The following is a 22897-nucleotide window of genomic DNA, read 5'->3' as shown; positions in this document are numbered from 1 at the left end:
TCACTACCTTCTGATAAAAGGCAGCAATAATTTGAAGGGAATAAGATAAGTCATACTCTAATAAGAGACAATGTGGAAATGCCATATTTCAAAATCTAGGGGGGGGGGCTTTACTTTGTTGTTTAGCATGGTCACATTCTAGAATACAAACCGTTTGGCCTTTATTGGGCAACATTCCTTCGTTAAAGGGGAAGTCCACCCTGAAATTAAGTTAGTTTTAATAGGAGTAGAAAAATGAGAGAAACAAGTCAGTGAAAGTTTGAGCAAATTCCGATTAAAAATAAGGAAGTTAGGATTTTTGAAGTTGTGATCAATCAAACACAAATTGGCAACTCTATGACGTATCATGCGAGCTCAACTTCCATTTACTCAGTACTAAAAAAATCTAAAATTTTCATTTTCCCTCAAGAAAAATTTCAACCATACATGCACCCTAAATATAATAATTGCAAATATGTTTCTATACTCCCCCTGCAAGGAACAAATATATATTCCGTCATCAATAACGAAGAAAACATGATTTTATGGAATATTATGCACAAAGCAAATGAAGGAGAGCTCGTATAATAAGTCACAGAGTTGCCAATTTGTATTTGATTGGTCACAACTTCAATAATTCATAACTTTCTTATTTTCATTCAGAATTTGCTCAAACTTTCACTCACCTGATTTTCTTATTATTCTGCCTCTATCGAAACAAACTTATTTTGGGGGTGGACTTTCCCTTTAAAGACATTAGCGAACTTAAAAATATAATTATAGGGCAATCCAACACTTTTGGCTAAAGGGGTTTCATCATTTTTTTGTTAAAGCCTTATCACTTTAATTAAAGATACTTGGGCCTCTATGCTAGACAAATTTCAAATTAAAATTCTTTTTCATTTTTTGATATGACTTTTGTTTTCCTTAGTCATAACACATTGAGAATGATCCGCTTTTTGGATAATAATTTAAAAAATAAAAAAGCAATTTAGGTTCTTGGACAATTACCCCCAGAACAATCAGCCCGGGCCAATTACCAGCGGGACAATAACCCCCCCCCCCCCCCCCCCAAGAACAATTACACCACCCCCCCCCCCCCCAAAAAAAAACGATCTGCTTTTATTAAAACCAACTTGATATCAGGGTGGACCTCCCCTTCCCCCCTTCCCATTTTCGGGGGGAGGGGCGTAATTTTCAGGGGTTGGAAATAATTCTAGACGCGGTAATTGCCCTAGGAAGTGATTTTCAGGGGTTGGGGAATGTCAAGAGGGTATAATATATAATGGACAATTGTGGGCAAATTTCATGATTACCATAAAACATAAATCAATAGGATGATGCAAGGCCCTATTGTAGGAGTGAGAATAACTGACCTCCCCTTAATTTCCAAAGCATAAATTCTCTCCCCCCCCCCCTCTCCTTCCCTGGGATGGGTTGAGAGCCCGGCCCCCCCCCCCCCCACTCAGGTTTCGAAATGACCGCATGCGTGTTGCCAAAATGTCCTTTTCGTAACAAAAGAAAAAGGTCGACCCGTATTGACTTTACACACCGGACTTTTGCTGAAAAGGGGGGGGGCCGGGGTGCTGAAAAAGGCTCGTATACAAAAGAAAAAGGTCGAGCCGTATTGACTTTACACACCGGACTTTTGCTGAAAAGGGGGGGTCGGTTGGAACACGCATATGCGTACCCTAAATAACACTGAGTGGGGGGGCCGGGGTTGAGAGAACAAAACATATATACCTCGAACCCCCCCCCCCCCCCCCGGCCGCCCCCGGCCTCTCCCCCTAGATCTCCCCTGTGCAGCAAATTATAGGCCTATATAATATCTATTTGGAAAAATGCGAAGAGCATGAACGACGTTTTATCATACACAAAATTATAAGAATTATAATAAATCCGGGTAAATGAACCCCGATAGGCCGGTATCACCAAACAACAACAACAACATGCATTCTCATGATATGATATGACCCGATACGATTTGACCTGGCGAAAGCTAATAGCTTCCGTTACGCTGCTGCTTGAAGGAACCGGTGCTGTTGGGCTCAAGTCCTCTTTTTAATTTGAAAATTGCTGTTGAGATCAACTTAAAATTATGTCTCTCGTCAATATAGCCACTAGGCGACTTCTTTCGCAAGCCAAGGTATAATATTTTGTATCTGTAATTCCATTATTTCAGCCCTTTTTTCAGGTATATCATCGCGTTGGGAGGCGTTCATTTCACCGGCACAGTGCTTACCGACGCGTCTTCGCCCGTGGCCGTGACTAGCTGTCTGTGCTGTGGCTGCAGTGCACTACACACACGCTCCACATGCATACACCAGCTACAGACGTAGTATAGGTCTAGAGGCGCACTGCTGCAGCCAATATGGGAGACTCTATGTCTCGAAGTAGAAGACAGTATAATGTCAGAGACTTTTTTCAAGATTTTTGGTTGAATGTTACTGTTAGGGAGAGAATACACCCGTCAGTGGCCTGTACTTAATCGAGCTGGCGGGGTAACCAAACTCCAAAGTTTGCGTTTGCAGAGATTTTGAAAATAGGTCTAGACCTAGATCTATACAAAATGTGATCAGGGGCGCTGGTCCGAGAATGAGGATCGTCCTCATAAACAAGGATATCCTCTTAAACGCGGACAAAATGCGTCCTCAAAAATATGGATCGTCTGCATTTTCGCGGACGTTTTTTTTCATCGGCGCTCTGCGGGTTTCAGGTTACCTAACCGCCCAGGCGCCCACTGGCGATGCTAAAAATAGATTCCACTTAGCCTTAAGAAAATAATATAGTTCACCGTCTATTTTTATGGGTTGTCCATCTTCCCAAGGATTTATCGCTCATAATGTGTAAGTCTTTGTAAAAAGTCATTGTAGATCTAAAATGCATCAAGAAAATCAATGCAGAATCTGATTTTTGCATCGTCAACGCGCCGTTCAAAAATATGAAACGTCTGCGAAAATGTGAACGATCCTTATTTTTTATGACGCATGGGTCCGCATTTACAATAACAGTCCTCGTTTATGCAGACGATCCTTATTCTCGGACCAGCGCCCCTACTGGCTATTCAATTCGATCTAAATTTTCTTGTATTTTACACCAATTCATTTATTTCAATTATTACCAAATACATGTAGACGGCAAAGTTTTTTTCTTCAAATTGGTTCAACTAGAAAATTTATCATCAAAGGATTCCGGAGATATCGCAATCTAAAAATTTGATGTCGGATCGGCGTGCGCGCTGCAACTAACAAAGTCATAAAAACAATGAAACCTTACTTCGGTCGAGAACAGGGGTTTACAGTACAGCTAATTTATAAAAAATGTGATCCATCAAAAATAAGGTAATTCATAATTTGCAAGGCAGGATTTCATACAATCAGTTGGTGCCATACCACTTCTTACTTACAATTTTGAAGATATCTGCTCTCAAAATGATGATTTCCAGACCCTTATCAGTAATGATGGGCAGTATCTTTTGATAGAAACATCGGTGAGTCTTGAAGTTTGAAATGTGTTCTTCTGAGTAGTTGATTTTTTTAATTAGACTAACCGTAATGGTGAAAAACGATCCAGAAGGGAAAACTGTAAAATCGTTCAGACACCCTTGTATATAGCATTGGTTTTCTCAGTAAAATCAAGAATGTATTTTACCTAAGCTATGATTTCTTGAATGTTTTGGCTGTGATGATAATGATAAAATTGTTCTCTTCTTTCACAGAATGTCCTTCCTGCATTTGGAGCTGGAGTCAGAAATGCATCAGAATTAACAGTAAGTACAACATTTAAAGGTAATACAAAGTTTTGGTAAATTTTGAAAATTGGGTGGATAGTGATTCTTAACAGTTTTGATATATTTGGATGTCCCTGTGGATGTATTATAAGCACTAGAAAAATTAGCCCCTAAAACACTTCTGCTTTCGAGAAAAATTGAATATAAAAATTTACCGGTGCTCCCGGTAAATTGTGATAAATTTCAAATAGCGCCTACAGCCATACAGTGGTAGCTGCGACCATGAAAATCTCAGAATATGTAGATGTGACATAATAATTACCAAACGGGAATAGATAATTGGTCGATTTTAGTCAAGAAACATTGTTTTATAAATAGCTTAATTAATATATTGACCTTGAGAGGGAGCTATACAACATAAAGAGTGTATTATTTACAATTTCATAACTTTAGACTCGATTTCTACCGCGACAACGATCACTGAATATTGTAGGATCGCATATGCGTTCCAATATGCTCATTTGGACCAAATTCATGACCCCATACCAAAGCTTTGTATTACCTTTAACCTTTTTTTTTTGTCTGCTGCTACTCTGTCAAAAAGTTAAAAGTGTGGAGGAATAATGGACAGTGCACGCTAATCACATTAAATTTTTCAGCCGAGAACACGGCATTCTTCCAGATTCTTGGGTTAACCCTTACTGTACTGGGGGGGGGGGGGGGCCTGGGAGGCCCCCCCCCCCCCTCGACATTTTCGGAGATTGCGTCGCAACCGCTTGGAATTTTGAATTGTCGTTTCATGACTTTTTTCCCTCAAGTCTTACGCACATTTTGATACCATTTTCGTCGAAATCGGATATACCTGTAAGGCGTTACATAACAATTAGTATGCGCATGTCATCAAAATAAAATTTAAAAAAATAAAAATCGCATCAAAATTTGCATAAATTATCATTATTAATTACATTAAAATAACTTTTTTGTGTAAGAAAAGAAGTTTCATATGAATAATGAGTTTCAACATTCAAAAAGTGGAGTTTGACACGTTTTCTGTAAAATGCATAAAATTAGCGCATTTTGCATAATTAATTAGGCCAACGACAAAAATTTGCATATTCGGAAAAAACTAATTATACCATCTTGTTCCTTACGTAAATATCTACAAACATGCAAATTTTCGTGTTCATCGGACAATCGACGGCCGAGATCATAGGGGGGGGCCTCCCAGGCCCCCCCCCCCCCCCAGTCAGAGGGTGCTCAAAATAGCCCAGTACAGTAAGGGTTAAGGTAAAGGTAAAGTAGGGTACATGAGCATTTGTCTACATCAATAACCCACTCTTGTAATGTCCAAAATTAAACTCATTGAATCTTTGCGCAGCACAAAACGTACGACCATTCAGTACAATGGTCTGAAATCAGACTATTACTTACTGACTTGGTAGCACTTAAGTTGATTCGACAACAAATATTATTTGTTATTTTCCCACTTAAAGACATTTTCAAGCCCCCCCCCCCCCCCCATTTTTTTTAGGGAAGTTCTAAATTAGTATTATCTTTCAAATGCCGTTGGAATTTAACCTTTTCATTTTTTGGGGCCTGCAAATGGGACATACTGTACATAAAGGGATAGTTGAGTTCTGTTGCAGAGGGCGCTACACTAAATAATTTTTTGTGAGATAATGAAAAACTGAGTGTAAAATTTGAAAGAACATACAATTTAAATGACAAAATCATCTTTGTTTGATCAAAATCGGTTCAGAAACGGCTGAATAATCCATAAATATAACGATTTATAATACTTGTGTACCACCACAAATATTAGATAATTTGAAAAAGTCGTTTGGGGTCTAAAATTACCTTCATAGCAATTTTAGGTTCTAAAAGGGCACTAGAAATGTCAATGATAAGAATAAGAGCAATAACCATGCACTTTGAAGGCATTTGCGGTCTGAAAACAGAACTCAACTATTTGATTTGATTTGATTTTATTTTATTCAGACAATATAAAAATATATACATGTCTTGGGTTACAAAACAAGGTTTAGAAAAACCCATACAAGTTTGCATCCCAGATATGGACAGTAAAATGGCATACATAATTACACAGTAAATACTAATACATAAAATATCGAAGTATGACATAGGTTATAGTTCAATATAAATACAACAACAGAAATACAAGTTAGAAATTGCAAGACACTTCTATTTTAAAAATCTAGATTGAGATGTTTTACCAGAGCCGATTTAAAGGTATTTAGCAATTGACTGTTTACTACTGTTTGTGGGAGTTGATTCCATTCATTAATTGTTTGGGGATAAAAGGATTTCATATAATAGTCTGTTCTGGCATATGGAACGTGCATCTTAAAAGTATTATCATTTCTTCCTATTCTGTTCGCTCGTGTGCACCTATTTACTTCTCCTACATTAATCAAGTTATTTACAATCTTATAGTAAAAAACAAGTCTATGGTACTTTCGTCTATTTTCTAATAAATTCATTTTGACATTTTGTAATAACACGTTATAACTCGTAGACCAATCCTTACACATCATCCTTACGTAACGTTTTTGAATACGTTCAATCCTCTCTTTGTGTGTGTTTCTATAGGGATCCCATGCTGTACAACAATATTCTAAACGTGAGCGAATTAGTGATTCAAAAAGACTTTTTAAAATAGACTTTGGACAATTAACAAAATTCCGTCTTATAATTCCCATGATCCTGTTACATTTTGTATATAAGTCAGTGCAATGGTCGTTCCAGTTTAAAGAATCATTTATTACAAGACCTAAGTATTTTTCAGACTTTACATTTGTTAACTCCTGTCCATTGAGAGAATAATTATATGTTATATCGTGAAGCTTTCGAGACATTTTCATAGTTTTACACTTTGATACATTAAAGTCGAGCATCCATGTTTCAGACCATTTACTTAAAACTTCTAAATCATTTTGTAATATCTTGCAATCATCTACATTGAAAATTGGACGGTACAATATACAATCGTCCGCATATAATCGAATAGTTGATGAAATATTATTAGGCATATCATTAATGAAACATAAAAACAATATCGGGCCTAAAATTGTTCCTTGCGGAACGCCTGATTTAACTTTGATCCATGAAGAACATTCGCCATTTATAACCACCCTTTGATATCTATTCTGTAAAAAATTCATTATCCATTCTAAATTTTGAGATCTTACACCATACATTTCAAGTTTTGTTCTTAAAAGGTCGTGAGGTACACTATCAAACGCCTTTGCAAAATCAAGGAAAGCAATGTGGACGCTTGAACCAGACTCCATATTATAACTCCAATCATTAATTGCTTCTATAAGTTGTGTTTCACAACTTCTTTTTTCCCGAAAACCATGTTGATTGTCACATAGTATATTATTTTCATTAAAATGTTCAATAAGACGTTTACAAATTATGCGTTCTAAGATCTTGCATGTAATGGACGTAAGAGATATAGGGCGATAATTACCCGGATCCTGTTTGTTACCCTTTTTATACAATGGACATATATTAGCTTTTTGCCAATCGGCTGGCAATACACCTGATGACAAAGACAGATTAAAAAGTTTACAAAGAGCAGGTGCCAATTGTTCTGCACCTTCTTTCAACAAACATGGGGCTAATTCATCGGGGCCTTGCGCTTTAAATAACAGTTTCCTGACCTCAGTCACCTCACGTCTCATTTGCTCAATATATACCGCTTGAAGAGGTATAAAACTTACAGGATCATGTGTACATGAAGTAATTTCCTAGTCATTAAAACTGAAATCATTCATTTACTCAGTCATGTGGCTGGCTAGCTGCCAACTTCTGTGAAGATTAGTTATAATCAAGAATTAAAAGGAAATTACCCATTAAAAACGTGAGGGTCGGGAGGCTGACAAAAACTTGGCTTCAATACCTAGTATTAAGCAATATTTCCTGACTGTTCTATTAGTAGTTGTGAATTTGTAATTAATTGTTTTGGAATGAATGACTAAAAGCTTGCATAGATTTTAATGCAATATGAAAATGGTGTGTGCATGTAGTTTTGGTGCATACATGTATTACAGGTACATGTTCATGTACAATGTACAATGTACATGTTGTAGTAGCCCAAAGTAATTATATTACAATCATGTTTGGTTAAGAGCCCTTTGTAATCTGTGGGAGTGCTATATTCATTTCTTATCAGTTTGCTACATTGTACATGTACATGCATTTTGTACATAATTGTAACCTGAATGTGCAATTTCCATTTTAAAAGATTTGCTGGTATATAGAGATTACTTGTTAGAGCCCTCTTATTTTTAGTAGTGAGCATAGAAATACACTTCCCAGTGGCTTGATCTACATCTACATGTATTTCATACACGTGTTTGCCATCCATGCACCAGTATGCTGATAACTTTTCACGGTCATTTCAAACCCCAAATGCGCCCTTATAAATAGTATCTGTTTATACAATGTACTATGTGGTGGTACCCATGTTCTGTATTGTAGTGGAGGTATCTAGATCCGTACATGTCATATTTACTTCACTTTTTAAAATGTAATTAAAATTGTCATGTTCTAATTGTATTGTCTCATGGAGGATGCTTATTGTTACATTGATTTAAAGCTCACCTCTCTCTCTGGTCCATGTACAGTAGTAGAGATCAAATTAATTAATGATAGATTAATCCCTAGTAATCCTAAAGTGGACTCTTGAACTCCCTATATAAACACAGGTACATGTACATTGTACAATACAATTTAGCCTATGTACATGTACATGTAGGCCTAAATGAAAATAAGAACGTGTATTTCAGTGAAAGTAAACCAAGAAGTGTAGGAATCTGATCAATATTAGCTCTATCCACATACCTGTACACAATTTGATACATGTAGTACATGTGAATTAAACACATAAATGTTCTGCTAGTCTACTAGTACTACACTGTACATGTACTAGTATTTTCTGCAAGTTATGACAATGAAATTGCATCATACCTGTATCAAAAATGCAATGATGTCCCTGAATGAATTTATTGACATTGTGATCTTGTGGTATCAATCATTCAGGATGTATCGTGCACCAAACAATGCCTGCAACAATACCATATATCTGTTAACCCTGTGGTATTCAATAGCAGCCTTACTACTTAGTAAACTATAACCCAGTGGTCATTGGACCGCAGACCCTTTTGATATTTTTATAATGTCTAAGCAGTTGCTTTATGAGCATACTGAATTACATGGCGTGCTGTGTCTGTGCCCCTCCATAGGCCTATATATTACATGCAAGAGATCTACATTGTAGTATGAATTAATATTGAAAGTTGCTCAGCCAGAGTTCATGCAGCTTACCGGTATTATCATCATGTACATGATTACAGTTCATCATTCATGAATCTCATTCGGCATATGAATAAACATGTACATGTGTATCTCATTTGGCATAGTTAGTTTTTTTTTTTTTTTTTTTTATTTCTCGAAGTATTAGAAATTACACATTGAAAACTTCAAATGGATGTACGATATGTAGTGATTTCTAGTGATAATGTAACAACTAACAACATTATCTTTTCATACTTTATAAGATTATCTTCCAAATACACAAAGACACACTCTACATTTCATCACATCAAATAAGAAACAATAACGTTTGATTAATAAGAGCTCTATAAAATATGCAAAATACATGAGTAGAAAGGGAAGCTAATTCTGCACACACTGCATCCATTTTCTTCTTCATTACTATAATGTATAATGTGCTTGATGCCAGGAATTTTTAAAAGGAAAATACATTTTAAGCTGTAAATTCATGGAATTGGCAACATGTTGAGAGATTCAGCACAGTTTTTATATTAAATAAAAAATCTACAATTTTTAACTTTTTGATAAAATTTCTACAGTCTCTACCACACACCAGGGACGGATCCAGGGGGAAAAAAAGTGTTGAAATCAGCCTCAAATTTGCCAAAAATGTACTGAAAAACAGGGACGTGCCCCCCGGCTAAATAAAAAATAAAACAATTATTCCTCTTCCCCCCCCCCCGCCCCGCCCCTGCATACGGTACATATTTTTTCAGAGACATAATACAGTTTATTTCAATGAGTTAATTGAGTTTATTAGTTAATTGTCGTGAATGTGAAATTGTGAATTGAAAGAAATATACTTTGCCTATTTGAAGAGCAATATGTTATCAATTTAGACCTTAAAATAAATCCTGTCTCGAAAGCGTTCAATTATAAGAAATTACACACTGTAGACCTAAATGTATAATTTTGTGAACTACACACGTACAAGATCTTGACATTTAGTTGCCTGTCTTGTGGACTGACTTGTTGCCGACATAGTATTGATAGGAGCTAATTGATCCTTGCACTGATAGATTACATAATGTACTGTGTGCACAACGTGTTTCTGGTGCAGTACATGTACAAGTGTAGATAAATACAGTTTATGTCGTACCATAGTCTTAATAGATTCAGAATTGCTCATCTACATGCACTGTATGTACTCTAGGGTCTTCACTTAAGTATGTATGTACATGAACCCTGTATGCTTTCGAATAAAAAGACACACAAGATTTTGTGAGTAATTTACCTCAGATGGAAAGCTAAAATAAAGCTGTATGGAAATTTTTTAAGAGCTCCCGGATGTTTGTGGATTTTCTTTTAAACCCAATAAAATGCATTAAATTATTGTGATCATATGTTCCTGTTGCTATTATAACAAACAAACAAACAAATTAACCTTCCGAATGTAGACTACATGTACACAAATGTAGATCAGTTATTGCCAGGCTTTCAGTGTAATTCGTTTTTGATGCTCAGTTAGGATAAGAATTTGTTAACCTAGCTGGTTGACACTGATTGTCAGTTGAAATTATGATTTGGGAAAACTGACACAGGATCATGCATGAGTTATTGAGTCATGAAATGAAAAGCACGTGATGCTGGTTGCAGTGTCAAAGTCAGCAAAAAAGCTAGTAAGCAAAGAAAACTCACATCCGTTATCGCTGATTTGAGTTAAAATGTGTAACTTTCTATACAATGACATACATGCCAACTGTTCAGATTAAAGAGGAACATTCCTCTTTTTGGGAGAAGATAATTATCATTTTAATGCAGGTGTTCCTCTTCCTGTACAAATTTGTCTGTAGTATTGAATAGGAGAGTTAGGATTGTTCCTCTTCTTTTGAAAATAGCATAATTTGTACAGATTTCTGATTTTCAAATGTTGGCATGTATGCAATGACCATGTACAGTTGTTAATTATCCAGTGCAAAAATCGTGATTGGTCCTGTAAGGTACAAAATACTAATCAGTTAAATTCTGATCATTACATACATATACACAGTGCACACGTGTGCGTTTGTAAAGGCAAAGCATGTTTACCGGTAGCCACAATCATTAGTCATTTTTACCAGGGTGAGGGTATATAAATGAAATGTACACGTAGAGGAAGTTGAACTCTGTGAGGTCATCTAGTGTTTGAGAGTCAGAGCAGGGTCAAAACAATGGCAGCCATCCAAAAATAATTGGTCTATCCTCTTTTCATGCCAGAGTCGGAGTGTCCTAGGTCAGACACCTATTATCCATGTTTAATACTGGTGTAACGTGTGTAAACATGTACAGGGTACCGGTAGCTTCTTTACGATCTCTTTTAATTCATGGTCCATTCAAAATCCACCAGGTTTGTGTTTACTATGCCGTGAAAGAGAGGCTCATTTTCATGGGCCAAAATCCAGCCAATCTGTGTGCATTTGTAGGTTCTAAACCTTTATATAGTTATGAACCAATCTTACACATGTACAATACCAGACTCCCTTTATTAGTAATTATCTTGGACAAAGATGACATTATTTACCACTCTAATTCCTCTCTCTCTCTCTCTCCCTCTTTCTCTTTCTCTCTCTCAATCTCAATAGAATTTAAAAGATGTTGTTGCCAACCAAATTCCAGAGAAGCAGGCAGAAATCAAAGAGTTCCGCAAAGAATGTGGCGCAAAGGTCATTGGTGAGATTCAAGTTGACATGGTAAGTTCCGTTTCTATTTCAAGAAGGTTTAATAAGTGTTGATAATGACAGTGAGAAGCAATCTATGACTTCACTGTTTCCGTGTCTGTGAGAGTATTACTTGATTATGAAGTTTGAAGATGGGATTAACCAAAGCAAATGAAATATACTAGAAAATTATAAATTTTCCATTTATTTATTTATTATTACATGTATGTTGTATACATGTACATGTGCAAGGAAATTCAGAAGCAAAACAAAATTATCACTTCATCATTCTAAAATGTGGCATTTCTCACTTTAAAAGTACCTTTTGACCTCTGAAATCATCATTTCTATCATTCTGTTCACAATTTTTTTTCTTTCTCCTTAAACCTTTCGATTTATCACCATTAGAGGATCTTTATCCATATATAATCATATTCTGTAAAAATGAAATGCCTTTCCAGTTATGAGTATCAATTCAGTTCACACAAGTTTTGTCTATTTTACAGCTGTATGGAGGTATGCGTGGCATGAAGGGCCTCGTCACAGAGACGTCTGTGCTAGACCCAGATGAAGGCATCCGTTTCCGTGGTTACAGCCTCCCTGAATGTCAGAAGCTCCTCCCTAAGGCTCCTGGTGGATCGGAGCCACTCCCCGAGGGTCTCTTCTGGCTCCTGGTCACGGGGGATATCCCATCAGACGCTCAGGTTTGTTAGGTGTAGCTCTGGCTTATTCTTCAGCAAAAATTGATCCAGGGGAGTGTTTCACAAAGACTAAGAATAAGATTGACTTTAAGTTGGACTTAACGATGGCAGGCCATTCATGCCACTGTTTGCTCTCACCATTTACTGGCATTGGTCTCTCAAGGGATGTACAAATCATGGTCACAAATCTACAGAGTCTACATTTTTTGATAATTCATTATTGAAGGACAAAAATTGATCTAAAGATCATAATGGTGAGAGCAACCAGTAGCATGAACGGCCTGCCATAGTTAAGTCAATTTCGTCGTTGTGAAATACCCCCCCCCCCCCCCCCCAGGTTATGTAGGTTACCCTGCAAGACTTGACACTAGCAGGCGCCCAAGACACATGAACACCCAAAATCTAAGTCCAGGACCACCCAAAATGTTGTATTTTTTTTTACTGTGGGATCATGCATACAGAGTGTAAAACGTTCAGTCCGAACCCCTTCCAAAAAAAGTTAATCTGAAGGGCTGGGTTAGGTTAGGATTATCCTTTCAAAATTGTTGTAGGTTAGCTTGGGTTATGGTTAAAAAAATATGAAAAACCAAAAACGGCTGATCTGCACATGAGCATGTGGCGCACGCCCTCTCCAATGGGAGCTTTGTTGATTTGAAATTTGTTTCAAAATATTTAGGGGTGGCAGTGCTGAAAAAGGACAGTGAGTACACTCATAAAGTTGCAGACCCTTGTTCTACTAAGTTTAAAACTGAGGCTGGCTTTAAGCTTAGTCCAAAGCCAGATTTGATCTGAAGTATAACAAATGAAATTGCCATTGTCAGTATACGTTATCCCAAAATAATGTTGCAGTTTACCACTTCAGAAGTACTCCAGCTTCATGGTTAATCAATATTATGGACAAAGTTTACATGATTTTATATGAATATGGTGTCCATTTAACGCTGGGCACTACTATGTATTCACTGCATAAAAATGTTCAACAGATAATTTCATCTTTCATGTATAGTAGAAAATCTCATACCCACAATGTACATTACATGGACACCGTCATATTTTTTTTGCCCCAATTTTATGGAATGACCCATATGTATCCTGTCTTATCAATATTTGTCTGTTTACATCCCGCAGGTAAAAGCCATCTCGAAGGAGTGGAACGAGAGAGCAGCCGTCCCTTCCCACGTCGTGCAGATGCTGAATAATTTCCCCAGCTCACTTCATCCCATGTCTCAATTCAGTGCCGCTATCTCAGCCATGAACAGTGAGAGCAAGTTTGCAGAGGCATACGCTCAGGGTGTACACAAGTCAACATACTGGGAGGTAGGTTGAAATCATGATCCGACATTTACATTTCCCAATCTTACATTAAAGGGACTTTGGTAACATTGTTCAGATGAGAAAAAATGGTGCTGAGGCAGTGACTTCAATGCTAGATGTACAATTGAAGATAATCTGAAAGTTTGAGTGAAAACAGACCATTATTAATGAACAGCAAGAGCAAGTTTGCAGAGGCATACGCTCAGTGTGTACACAAGTCAACGTACTGGGAGGTAGGTTGCGTTGGTGATCCAACATTACCCTAGCTAAAATTGCTCTGGAATTAATTTTGTCGAAGAAATGAGGTGTGCGATACGGTTTAGATTCAGGTTAAGGTTGAGATTGGGACTCAGAGTGTACACAAGTCAACGTACTGGGAGGTCGGTTGCGTTGGTGATCCGATATTTGCTCTAGTTAAAATTTGCTATGGTTTAGAGTTTGTGTTGGGAGTGGGTCTAGGGTTGAAGGTAAAAAATCAGCATGTCTACAAAATTGACCACTCAGCAATTTGCTATGGAATTATTCTCGTCAAAGATATGGGGTTTCTGTCATGGTTAGGTGTGTGAAATGGTTTTAAGTTTGGTTTAGGTTTAGGGTTCAGATTTGTATTCAGGGTGTACACAAGTCAACGTACTGGGAGATAGGTTGCGTTGGTGATCCGACATTTGCTCTAGCTAAAATTGCTCTGGAATTAATTTTGTCCAAGAAATGGGGTTCTATATCATGGTTAGATGTGCGATAGGATTTTAGGTTCGGGTTAGAGTTGAGATTGGGTTTCAGGGTGTACACAAGTCAACGTACGGGGAGGTAGGTTGCAATGGAGATCCGACATTTGCTCCCGCTAAAATTTGCTCAAACCAATCCCATGTTAACCTTACAATTAAGGTGAGATGGTCGTCAGTTTCCATGTGCAAGAGGTCATAATTCGCTGGCACCAGACTTGGTGGAAATAACATCAATGGGTGTACAAGTCTAGCACACAGCAAACCCGTTGTCCCGTCCAGAAATACCCCCTAGTCTCTCGGAGAGTCTTTGGGTGAGGAAATTGTCAGGTAATGACTTTACCATATGGGGAAGGGGTGGAAAATGCACAGGAGTATATTAGGCCTGTTGGTCATAAAACTGAAGGCTAATCTCGGTAGTTCACAACGCCTGATATTGGATAAACACCAGAATGGTGTCAAACTCCCCATGAGATCCCACTACTATCTGTCTTTAATATGAAATATGATATAAATGCTTATTATATACCTCACTTAAGAAATCCAGCCATCTGATTGGTCGAATTGCATTCATAAACTTCAACTGTTCCTGTAAAATTCCCGGTAACCATGCTTAAAACATTTCAATATTTTTAATAACCATGGTTATTAAAAAAATAGGTCAGTCTCCGTGGTTACCCCATAGGTTTACATGTTAAAAAATGGTTTGAGCGATGGAGGATACCATACGTGTGCGAAAAATTGGTCGGCAATTTCAATACAATTGAATCTCGATCGATCTTACCGACAATTTTATCTTGCATTGTTGACATGAAGACGAAAATTAACTCTCAAAAACAAAAAAACAACATCTGCCGATAGATCTTGATCTAAGTTCGTGCCAATATGCATTGCAAAAGTAAAAGAAGGGTCCGTTTCATGGAGCTTTTGCGAAGCATCCCTCACGCGGAGCCGTTTTCAATCCATTTTAATGTATATATTGGAGAAAACTGCCAAGCATGTTAACGGCGCGCGATAGCCGAGTGGTCTAAGCGTTGGTTTTCGATACACCTCTTGTTGTACGCAAGAGTTCGAATCCCGTCTTCGACAAAAATGTAAATTATTTTTTATTTTTTATTTTTTAGTCTATTTTTTTTCGGCATATAAAAGTATTAATGACTGCTTTAATATTCGAGAAATAGTTGTTTTCATACGCTCTCGGGAAGGTTACAATTGGGCTATTCCCCTCGGCAAGCCTCGGGGAATAGCACAATTCTAACCTTCCCTTGAGCGTAATAAAACAACTATTTCTCTCAAAGCAGTCATTAATACTATACTATTATAAAACCTTTATTTTTTTCACATCCATTACCCACTTCCATAATCCCACCATCAATATTCTTTCATCTAAGGTGTACCTACTGTTTTAATATGAGTGTACTATTTTTTATAACTTTTTAAACCTATTGCATTTTGTGCAGTATCCTTGTGTTATTACTTATGTAAATTGCATTCAATTCAGCCATAAGGCTGCCATGTACAATGTTTTTTATACCATAATAAATAAATAAACTTTATTCTCCATATTTCTTGTTGCTTGCAGCACACCTATGAAGATGCAATGAGCCTTATTGCCAAGCTCCCCACCGTAGCTGCTATCATCTATCGCAACATGTACAGGGATTCCTCCGTGTGCCCTATCAACATGGATCTGGACTGGTCTGGTAACTTTGCTCAGATGCTTGGCTATGACGATCCCATGTTCACAGAGCTCATGAGGCTCTACCTCACAATTCACAGGTAAGGGCCCTATTACATAAAGTTTGCCATCAATGGTAACTACCATGGAAACCTTGATTTTGATTGGCTGTTGAACCATGTTACCATGCTAGTTGCCATTGATGGCAAAGTTACCATCGATGGTAAGTTTTATTCAACAGGGCCAGGGACTAATTACCCCATGTCTCTGTTTATGATTTGTGTCTTTGCTAATGTGTGTCGCTAGTCAATTGAACCCAGGAGAGAAATGGTGACCTGCGCCCTGTCTTACAAAGAGATGAAATTAATCGCAACTTATTTGCGATTGATAAAAATCACAAATATGTACATAAGAGATAGGATATGGCAAACTTGCGATGGATAAGAGGACTTGCGATTGGTTTAGATCAATCGCATCTCTTTGTAAGACGGGGCCCTGGTAGGATGATGGAAGTCTTTTTGTAGTAATTGCAGTATGTCCACCTGTGACCTTATGGTAGGAATACTCCTCAGGGAGTGGCGATGGTGCACATTGTGCATGAATGGATCCGATGGCCGGGATGATAATATTTATAAAGCGATTAAATACGGTATTTTATATTAAATGCTACAAAGTTAGGATTATTTTTATTATTATTACCATTGCCTCATCCTCCTCAACAAAATAATATCATCTTTTTTATGTTCTCATTTCCAGTGACCACGAAGGAGGCAACGTCAGCGCACACACGGTTCATCTTGTTGGTAGTGCCCTCTCAGATCCTTACCTCTCCTTTGCTGCTGGTATGAACGGTCTTGCCGGTCCTCTCCATGGTCTCGCTAACCAGGTGAGTGCTTTAGACCTTATCAAACATTCAGGCTCCATTTCAACTTGATGTGGTGTACTGCTTTGAAATATCTATCTATTCCATTTGATTGAATGGTGTTTGTTTTTTTAAGAACAATACAAATATTCACGTTAGTAGCCAAAAGATTGCTGAGATTATACTTTACATTTTCAAAAGCATAACAATTATTGCATTAAACATTATCAATACATCTTAGTAGCTTTGGTGAATAATTTGTACACTTGATCATTAACTCTTTCAAATTCATTTGATGGCTTGCTTTCCAAGAAAAGCCTACATCAATATATACACGATAGAGTTGAAGTGAATCTGATTTTAAGGAAAGGCAGTATCCACAAGATATTTGCTAATACAGTCAAAACTGCTTTAGCGACCACCTGTAAAGAAAGACCACATGTATTGTTTCCCTTGATTATGGTTTCTCATTGAAACATATACTAAAGGAACCTGTAGATAAAGACCAGCTGTCTATACAGACCACATTTCATGTCTCTTGAGCGGTCTATACAGGTTTGACTGTAGTAGTTAGTATATGTGAAATTCGTGTTATGCATTTCCTACATGTATCTTGTGACTCATTTTGTGTTGCCATGGTGATTGTTTTCCCATGGTAGGAGGTGCTAGTATGGCTGACCAAGCTTCAAGAGGACCTTAAAGGGGAGGTCTCGGATGAGGAGTTGAAAGCATTCATCTGGGAAACACTAAAAGGAGGACAGGTAAGAATCACCTTACATGATTGGTTATGTGTGGGTTGTAGTTTAGAATCGCCTTACATGATCGGTTATGAGTGGGGCTGTAGTGTAGAATCACCTTACATGATCAGTTATGAGTGGGGCTGTAGTTTAGAATCACCTTACATGATCGGTTATGAGTGGGGCTGTAGTTTAGAGTCACCTTACATGATCGGTTAAGAGTGGGGCTGTAGTTTAGAATCACCTTACATGATTGGTTATGTGTGGGTTGTAGTTTAGAATCACCTTACATGATCGGTTATGAGTGGGGCTGTAGTGAAGAATCACCTTACATGATTGGTTATGAGTGGGGCTGTAGTTTAGAATCACCTTACATGATAGGTTATGAGTGGGGCTGTAGTTTAGAATCACCTTACATGATTGGTTATGTGTGGGGCTGTAGTTTAGAATCACCTTACATGATTGGTTATGTGTGGGGCTGTAGTTTAGAATCACCTTACATGATTGGTTATGTGTGGGGCTGTAGTTTATAAAGCTACTTACATGATCGGTTATGAGTAGGGCTGTAGTTTAGAATCACCTTACATGATTGGTTATGAGTGGGGCTGTAGTTTATAAAGCTACTTGCAAAGTGTTTTAGAGCCCATTATGATACATATGATAATGTTAACCTTTATACCACGAGTAGCCTAAATATCAGAAACAAGACAGTGGACCCCTTGTTACTACAAGGTCCTTGGGACCGAACCCAGGACCCCTGGTCAAGAGCCGGCTATAGAATTGTGTCATATGACATTTTTAGGGGATGGGGGGGGGGGGGGGGGGGGGGGGGGGGGGAGGGGGTACCCCAATAAACATGCTGAATCAGTCACCTATTAAGGTTATGTTCTGTTATGATCATATTGGGTGGTGCCAGGCTATGGACATGCTGTTCTATAGGAAGACAGATCCTCACTATGAATGCCAGCTCGTGTATTTCCACCAAAGCACCTGTCTAACGCCATAGTATCATTTCATTAATGTTACCATCTTAACTATGATCTTTTCTCAGGTTGTACCAGGCTATGGATGTGCTGTTCTTATGAAGACAGAGCTCATCATGAATTCCTACGTCAGTTTGCCCTGAAGCATCTGTCCAACACCGTAGTATTATTTTATTAATTTCACCATCATAACTATGATTTTTTTTTCTCAGGTTGTACCAGGCTATGGACATGCTGTTCTTAGGAAGACAGATCCTCGTTACGAATGTCAACGTCAGTTCGCCCTGAAGCACCTGCCAGATGACCCCATGTTCAAGCTGGTCAGTCAGCTCTACAAGCTGGTACCGGACATCCTTCTAGAGCAAGGCAAGGCCAAGAACCCATGGCCCAATGTGGATGCTCACAGCGGCGTTCTGCTTCAGGTAAGTCAATGCTGTGTGACTGGACATTTGATCTGGCAAAAAATTAAGCCTCGTTCAGATATGAAGCAGAAATCAGTGGCTAATTTTTATTTATTCATTCAATTCAAAAATGGTTTTTATTATAGCACAAACATGGTCCATACAAATACAATTTTACATGAAAGACAGCCATGGCTGGAATATTGATGTTTACATGTTATGCACAATAAATAACACTTTTAATAATATACAGGGAAAAAAACGAAACCAAGAATTATTGATGTTTTATCGTAACTTAATCATAATTAAAATTAATAAATGACACATATTTGTTAAGTTTAGATTCTTTCTTTAATTTGATGCAACTCATATAATGAATATTTCACGCATGAGTGATTATAAACAATTTGAAGAGAGGGTACCAAAAAGTCGTTTGGCAGGCGGTATCTGAATTTCAAAGAGACACCTCAATCAGGAAAAATAAGCCAGGAATAACAAAGTTCTGTCTATTTAAAGTAGTGCTTGCATTTCCATAATTTATTAAACAAATTTGTTTTCACTGGCTGCCTGCCATAGCGACAAATAGACTGAACTCTGTTTCGTTGACGATCAGCCATGCACAAAGAAGACGAAAAGACTTGATGCTAGGTGCTTTGGAAATTGCTGGTTATGCTAATAATGTGTTTACTGAAATGATTATTAATCTTCATGTTGTTCTTCTTCGCCTTTACCTTGATTACAGTACTACAAGATGACTGAGATGAACTACTACACCGTCCTATTTGGCGTCTCAAGAGCTTTGGGCACCCTTGCCTCCCTCATCTGGGACCGGGCCTTCGGTCTACCCCTGGAACGACCAAAATCAATGAGCACAGAGGGCCTCAAGAAACTTGTTGGTCGCTAAACCACATCCTCTCCCTTTCTCTTTAAAAAGCTATGCCAGTGAAACCTCTAAAAGTTGTACCCAAAATCAGGAAAGGGTTGTTGTATAGATGATCGTATAAATCTGAATAGATCTCTATTTATAGGAATATATCAGTTGAGTGAGAGTTTGGAGAATGAGACCTTTGGAGAAGAAGAAGAAGAAAAAAAACCTGTGTAACTGTTGTCAAGTATTGTTGTGAAGTTTTGGGTATTATATATATGACATGATTGTTTGTATTCACAAAGGACTTGACAGTTGAATATTAAATATGAATAATGATTTGAGTTTTATCCTTTGGATCGTTTCAGTTTTGTAGATCACCTTTGTTTTGCATTGCTGCTTTATAATATATTTCAATTTATTGCAGTTTTAGAATGAATTCTTATTAGATATATCAAAAGTTGTGAACTTGTAAGCATGTGATTTTGTTGACAAATATCAGATTTATTTTATTGCTACCATTAAATGTACCATGCAATGAAACAACCATAGACAGAGTTAAACAAATAGTATTATGCAGTGCTCTATTTTGCTTCCTTTCTCTCCTTTAAAAAAAAAAAAAAACTGGCAAGTTGGCAACCGATTTGAAATTGCTCTCAAAGGTAAACTATACTTGAAAAGCTTTAAAGAAGTCTCCAAATCTATAATTTGATAGAGCTTCTAGGCAACATATGTAAGGATACTAATCTTTCAAATGTATGAAGCACATATATCGGAAAGCTAATGTTTTCTCTTTACATCAAGATGGGCATTGTAGTAAAGCAATGTCTCATTTTAACATCGAGAACTCTTTGGACTTGGGCCAAAATCAAGTTCGTAAGTAGGGTATATGAATTTGACAAAATTATAGCTTTGACCATGACTTCATTATGCTATGCCTTTGTATGCAGGGTGATGGGTTTCTATGAACTGTTGTTTGCTTTGAGTTATGATTCATTTTATTTGAAGAGCTAGCATATGAACTGTTTTGAAATTCCATGGCAATAAGAAAGGGCTAAGCAAGTGCTTAATTGCACAAGGCAGTTCATGTCATATGGTGTTGTCTCTACCCCAGTTCAATTATGTGCTTGTGTAGCTTCTCCTATCATCTACATGTATTTACAAACTTTTCGTTTACTATTTGGCCATTTCCGCTTTCCCCTTGGCTTAACTTTGGAGAAAATGCTGTTAAGGTCTTGGTTTGGGTTTTGGTCGTCGGAATAAAGATTGCACAAGCGTTCCTCGCTGAACTGATTATTAATCTATGCAGAGACTTAAATGAAAGAATTGAAAAGAATACTGCAAACTAATTCATGGTGATTTACCCAAGTCATCTTGGATAATGAAAGAATGAAATACTGAACATTTGCGAGTTGAAGAGAGGATGTGTTTTTAAAATGTGTGTAATTTTCTTCACCACATTGTGAATGTAAAATATATTCTGAAAGAATAAAATCTATTTGACCCACTTAAATATTTGGTGTTTATTTCTGTTTACTTCACATATACTTACATGGTTTAGGGCGAGTAAATGTAGAGGTATCATGGTCTAATACATACGTCACTGGACTGTGGATCACATGGGTCACGGTTTGGGTCCTGCTGTAGCACTAATGTCCTTTGGCATGATATTCATCTACATTCGTAACACTCGATCATGGGTACTTGGCAGGAATTCAGTTTTTTGAAAATGCTAGAGCCCTTTTATGGCAGCCATGCTAAATAAATGTGGAGCGCCAGAAGTGTTGAAAATGAAAGACACAAGTGCCATACAAGAACCCACTACTATTAATATTATATTAATTTTCATATTTTCTGCACCAAACCATTTTTATAATGTGTGCTATGGAGGCCCTCCAGTTTTTCATCGGAAAGTGCAACATGAATGTGCCATAATCATTTTAGCATCAATACTTGCTAGCACATGGGATGATCAACATTCGTTGGGTTTGAGGTTTCACCATGTAGGTAGTCCTGAAAAGGAATGTTGGGATTGAAAGGGGAGAGAAGTAAAGAGAGAGAGTGAAGGAAAAGTAGTCTGGGTTTTGCCCTATGAAGGACTACCGGTAATTGATTTTGTTGAGAGAGAAGTAGAGAAAATTAGGAGAGGTGTTTTTTTGTTTGTGCGTATGTAGTCCTGAAAAGGACCGATGAACAAGGTTATGAATGCAGAGAGAGAGAGAGAGAGAGAGAGAGAGAGAGGCTCTTTACAGGTAGACTTCGTCTCCACCACACCTCGAGATAACTCTGCTACTTATTCTCCATTCAAGGTAACACACAGTGTTTGTCAAGTGTTTACAGATTATATTTATGAATGAATTATTTACATGGCTTATATCGACCAAATCAAATCAGAACTATTATTAGTTTCCTTCATAATCTGTTAGAACTTTGAAGAAGAATTTTTTTTTAAAGTTTGGGTTATTTGTAGAGCTGAACAAATCTGTTTTTCCTGAAGTTCATTAGTATTATCTTTTGATTATTCATTATTTTTCTGTTGGCTAACCCTTTAATCAGAACAAGTGAGTTTACAAACTGTACAATCCTTGAGATGATATAAATAAGCAAATTCACCCGTCATAAGAATCGCACTCTTGAACACTTGACTTTTCTTAAACAACGCTTTTGACAGATTGATCATGGGTAAATCTGAGCAATCAATATAAATATGACCTTTTCGACATTGATTTTATAAACACTTTGCATTAGCATGAATATAGAGACATTCATGATTTCACTTTTGATCCAACCCTGTAAAATCCATTCATCTCATCTTCTCTCTTTGAAACTCTTTCAGTCTGCTCGTTTTTTCTTCTCTTGTATGATCCCTCTCCCTTTGGCCCTCTAATTCCCCCTCTTTCTCTCTCTCTTTCTTCCCTCCTTTATCTC

General features: G+C 37.4%; 1 protein-coding gene across 1 annotated transcript; it reads left to right on the top strand.

The window, feature by feature from the left end:
* Positions 1 to 1972: 1972 nt before the first annotated feature.
* On the top strand, positions 1973 to 21482 carry LOC590444 (citrate synthase, mitochondrial). Its single transcript, XM_030990779.1, has 10 exons — positions 1973 to 2125; positions 3698 to 3748; positions 11632 to 11739; positions 12213 to 12410; positions 13536 to 13724; positions 16026 to 16222; positions 16878 to 17007; positions 17643 to 17744; positions 18916 to 19125; positions 19847 to 21482. Exons 1-10 carry the CDS (start codon positions 2078 to 2080, stop codon positions 20006 to 20008), a joined length of 1395 nt encoding a protein of 464 aa, XP_030846639.1. The 5' UTR covers positions 1973 to 2077; the 3' UTR covers positions 20009 to 21482.
* The last annotated feature ends 1415 nt before the right edge of the window (positions 21483 to 22897 follow it).

This window comes from Strongylocentrotus purpuratus, unplaced genomic scaffold, assembly GCF_000002235.5.
Source record: "Strongylocentrotus purpuratus isolate Spur 01 unplaced genomic scaffold, Spur_5.0 spur5_scaffold_19, whole genome shotgun sequence".
NCBI classification, from domain to species: Eukaryota; Metazoa; Echinodermata; class Echinoidea; order Camarodonta; family Strongylocentrotidae; genus Strongylocentrotus; species Strongylocentrotus purpuratus.
Note: the sequence above shows the minus strand (reverse complement) of the source record. Positions and strands in the feature narration are given on the sequence as shown.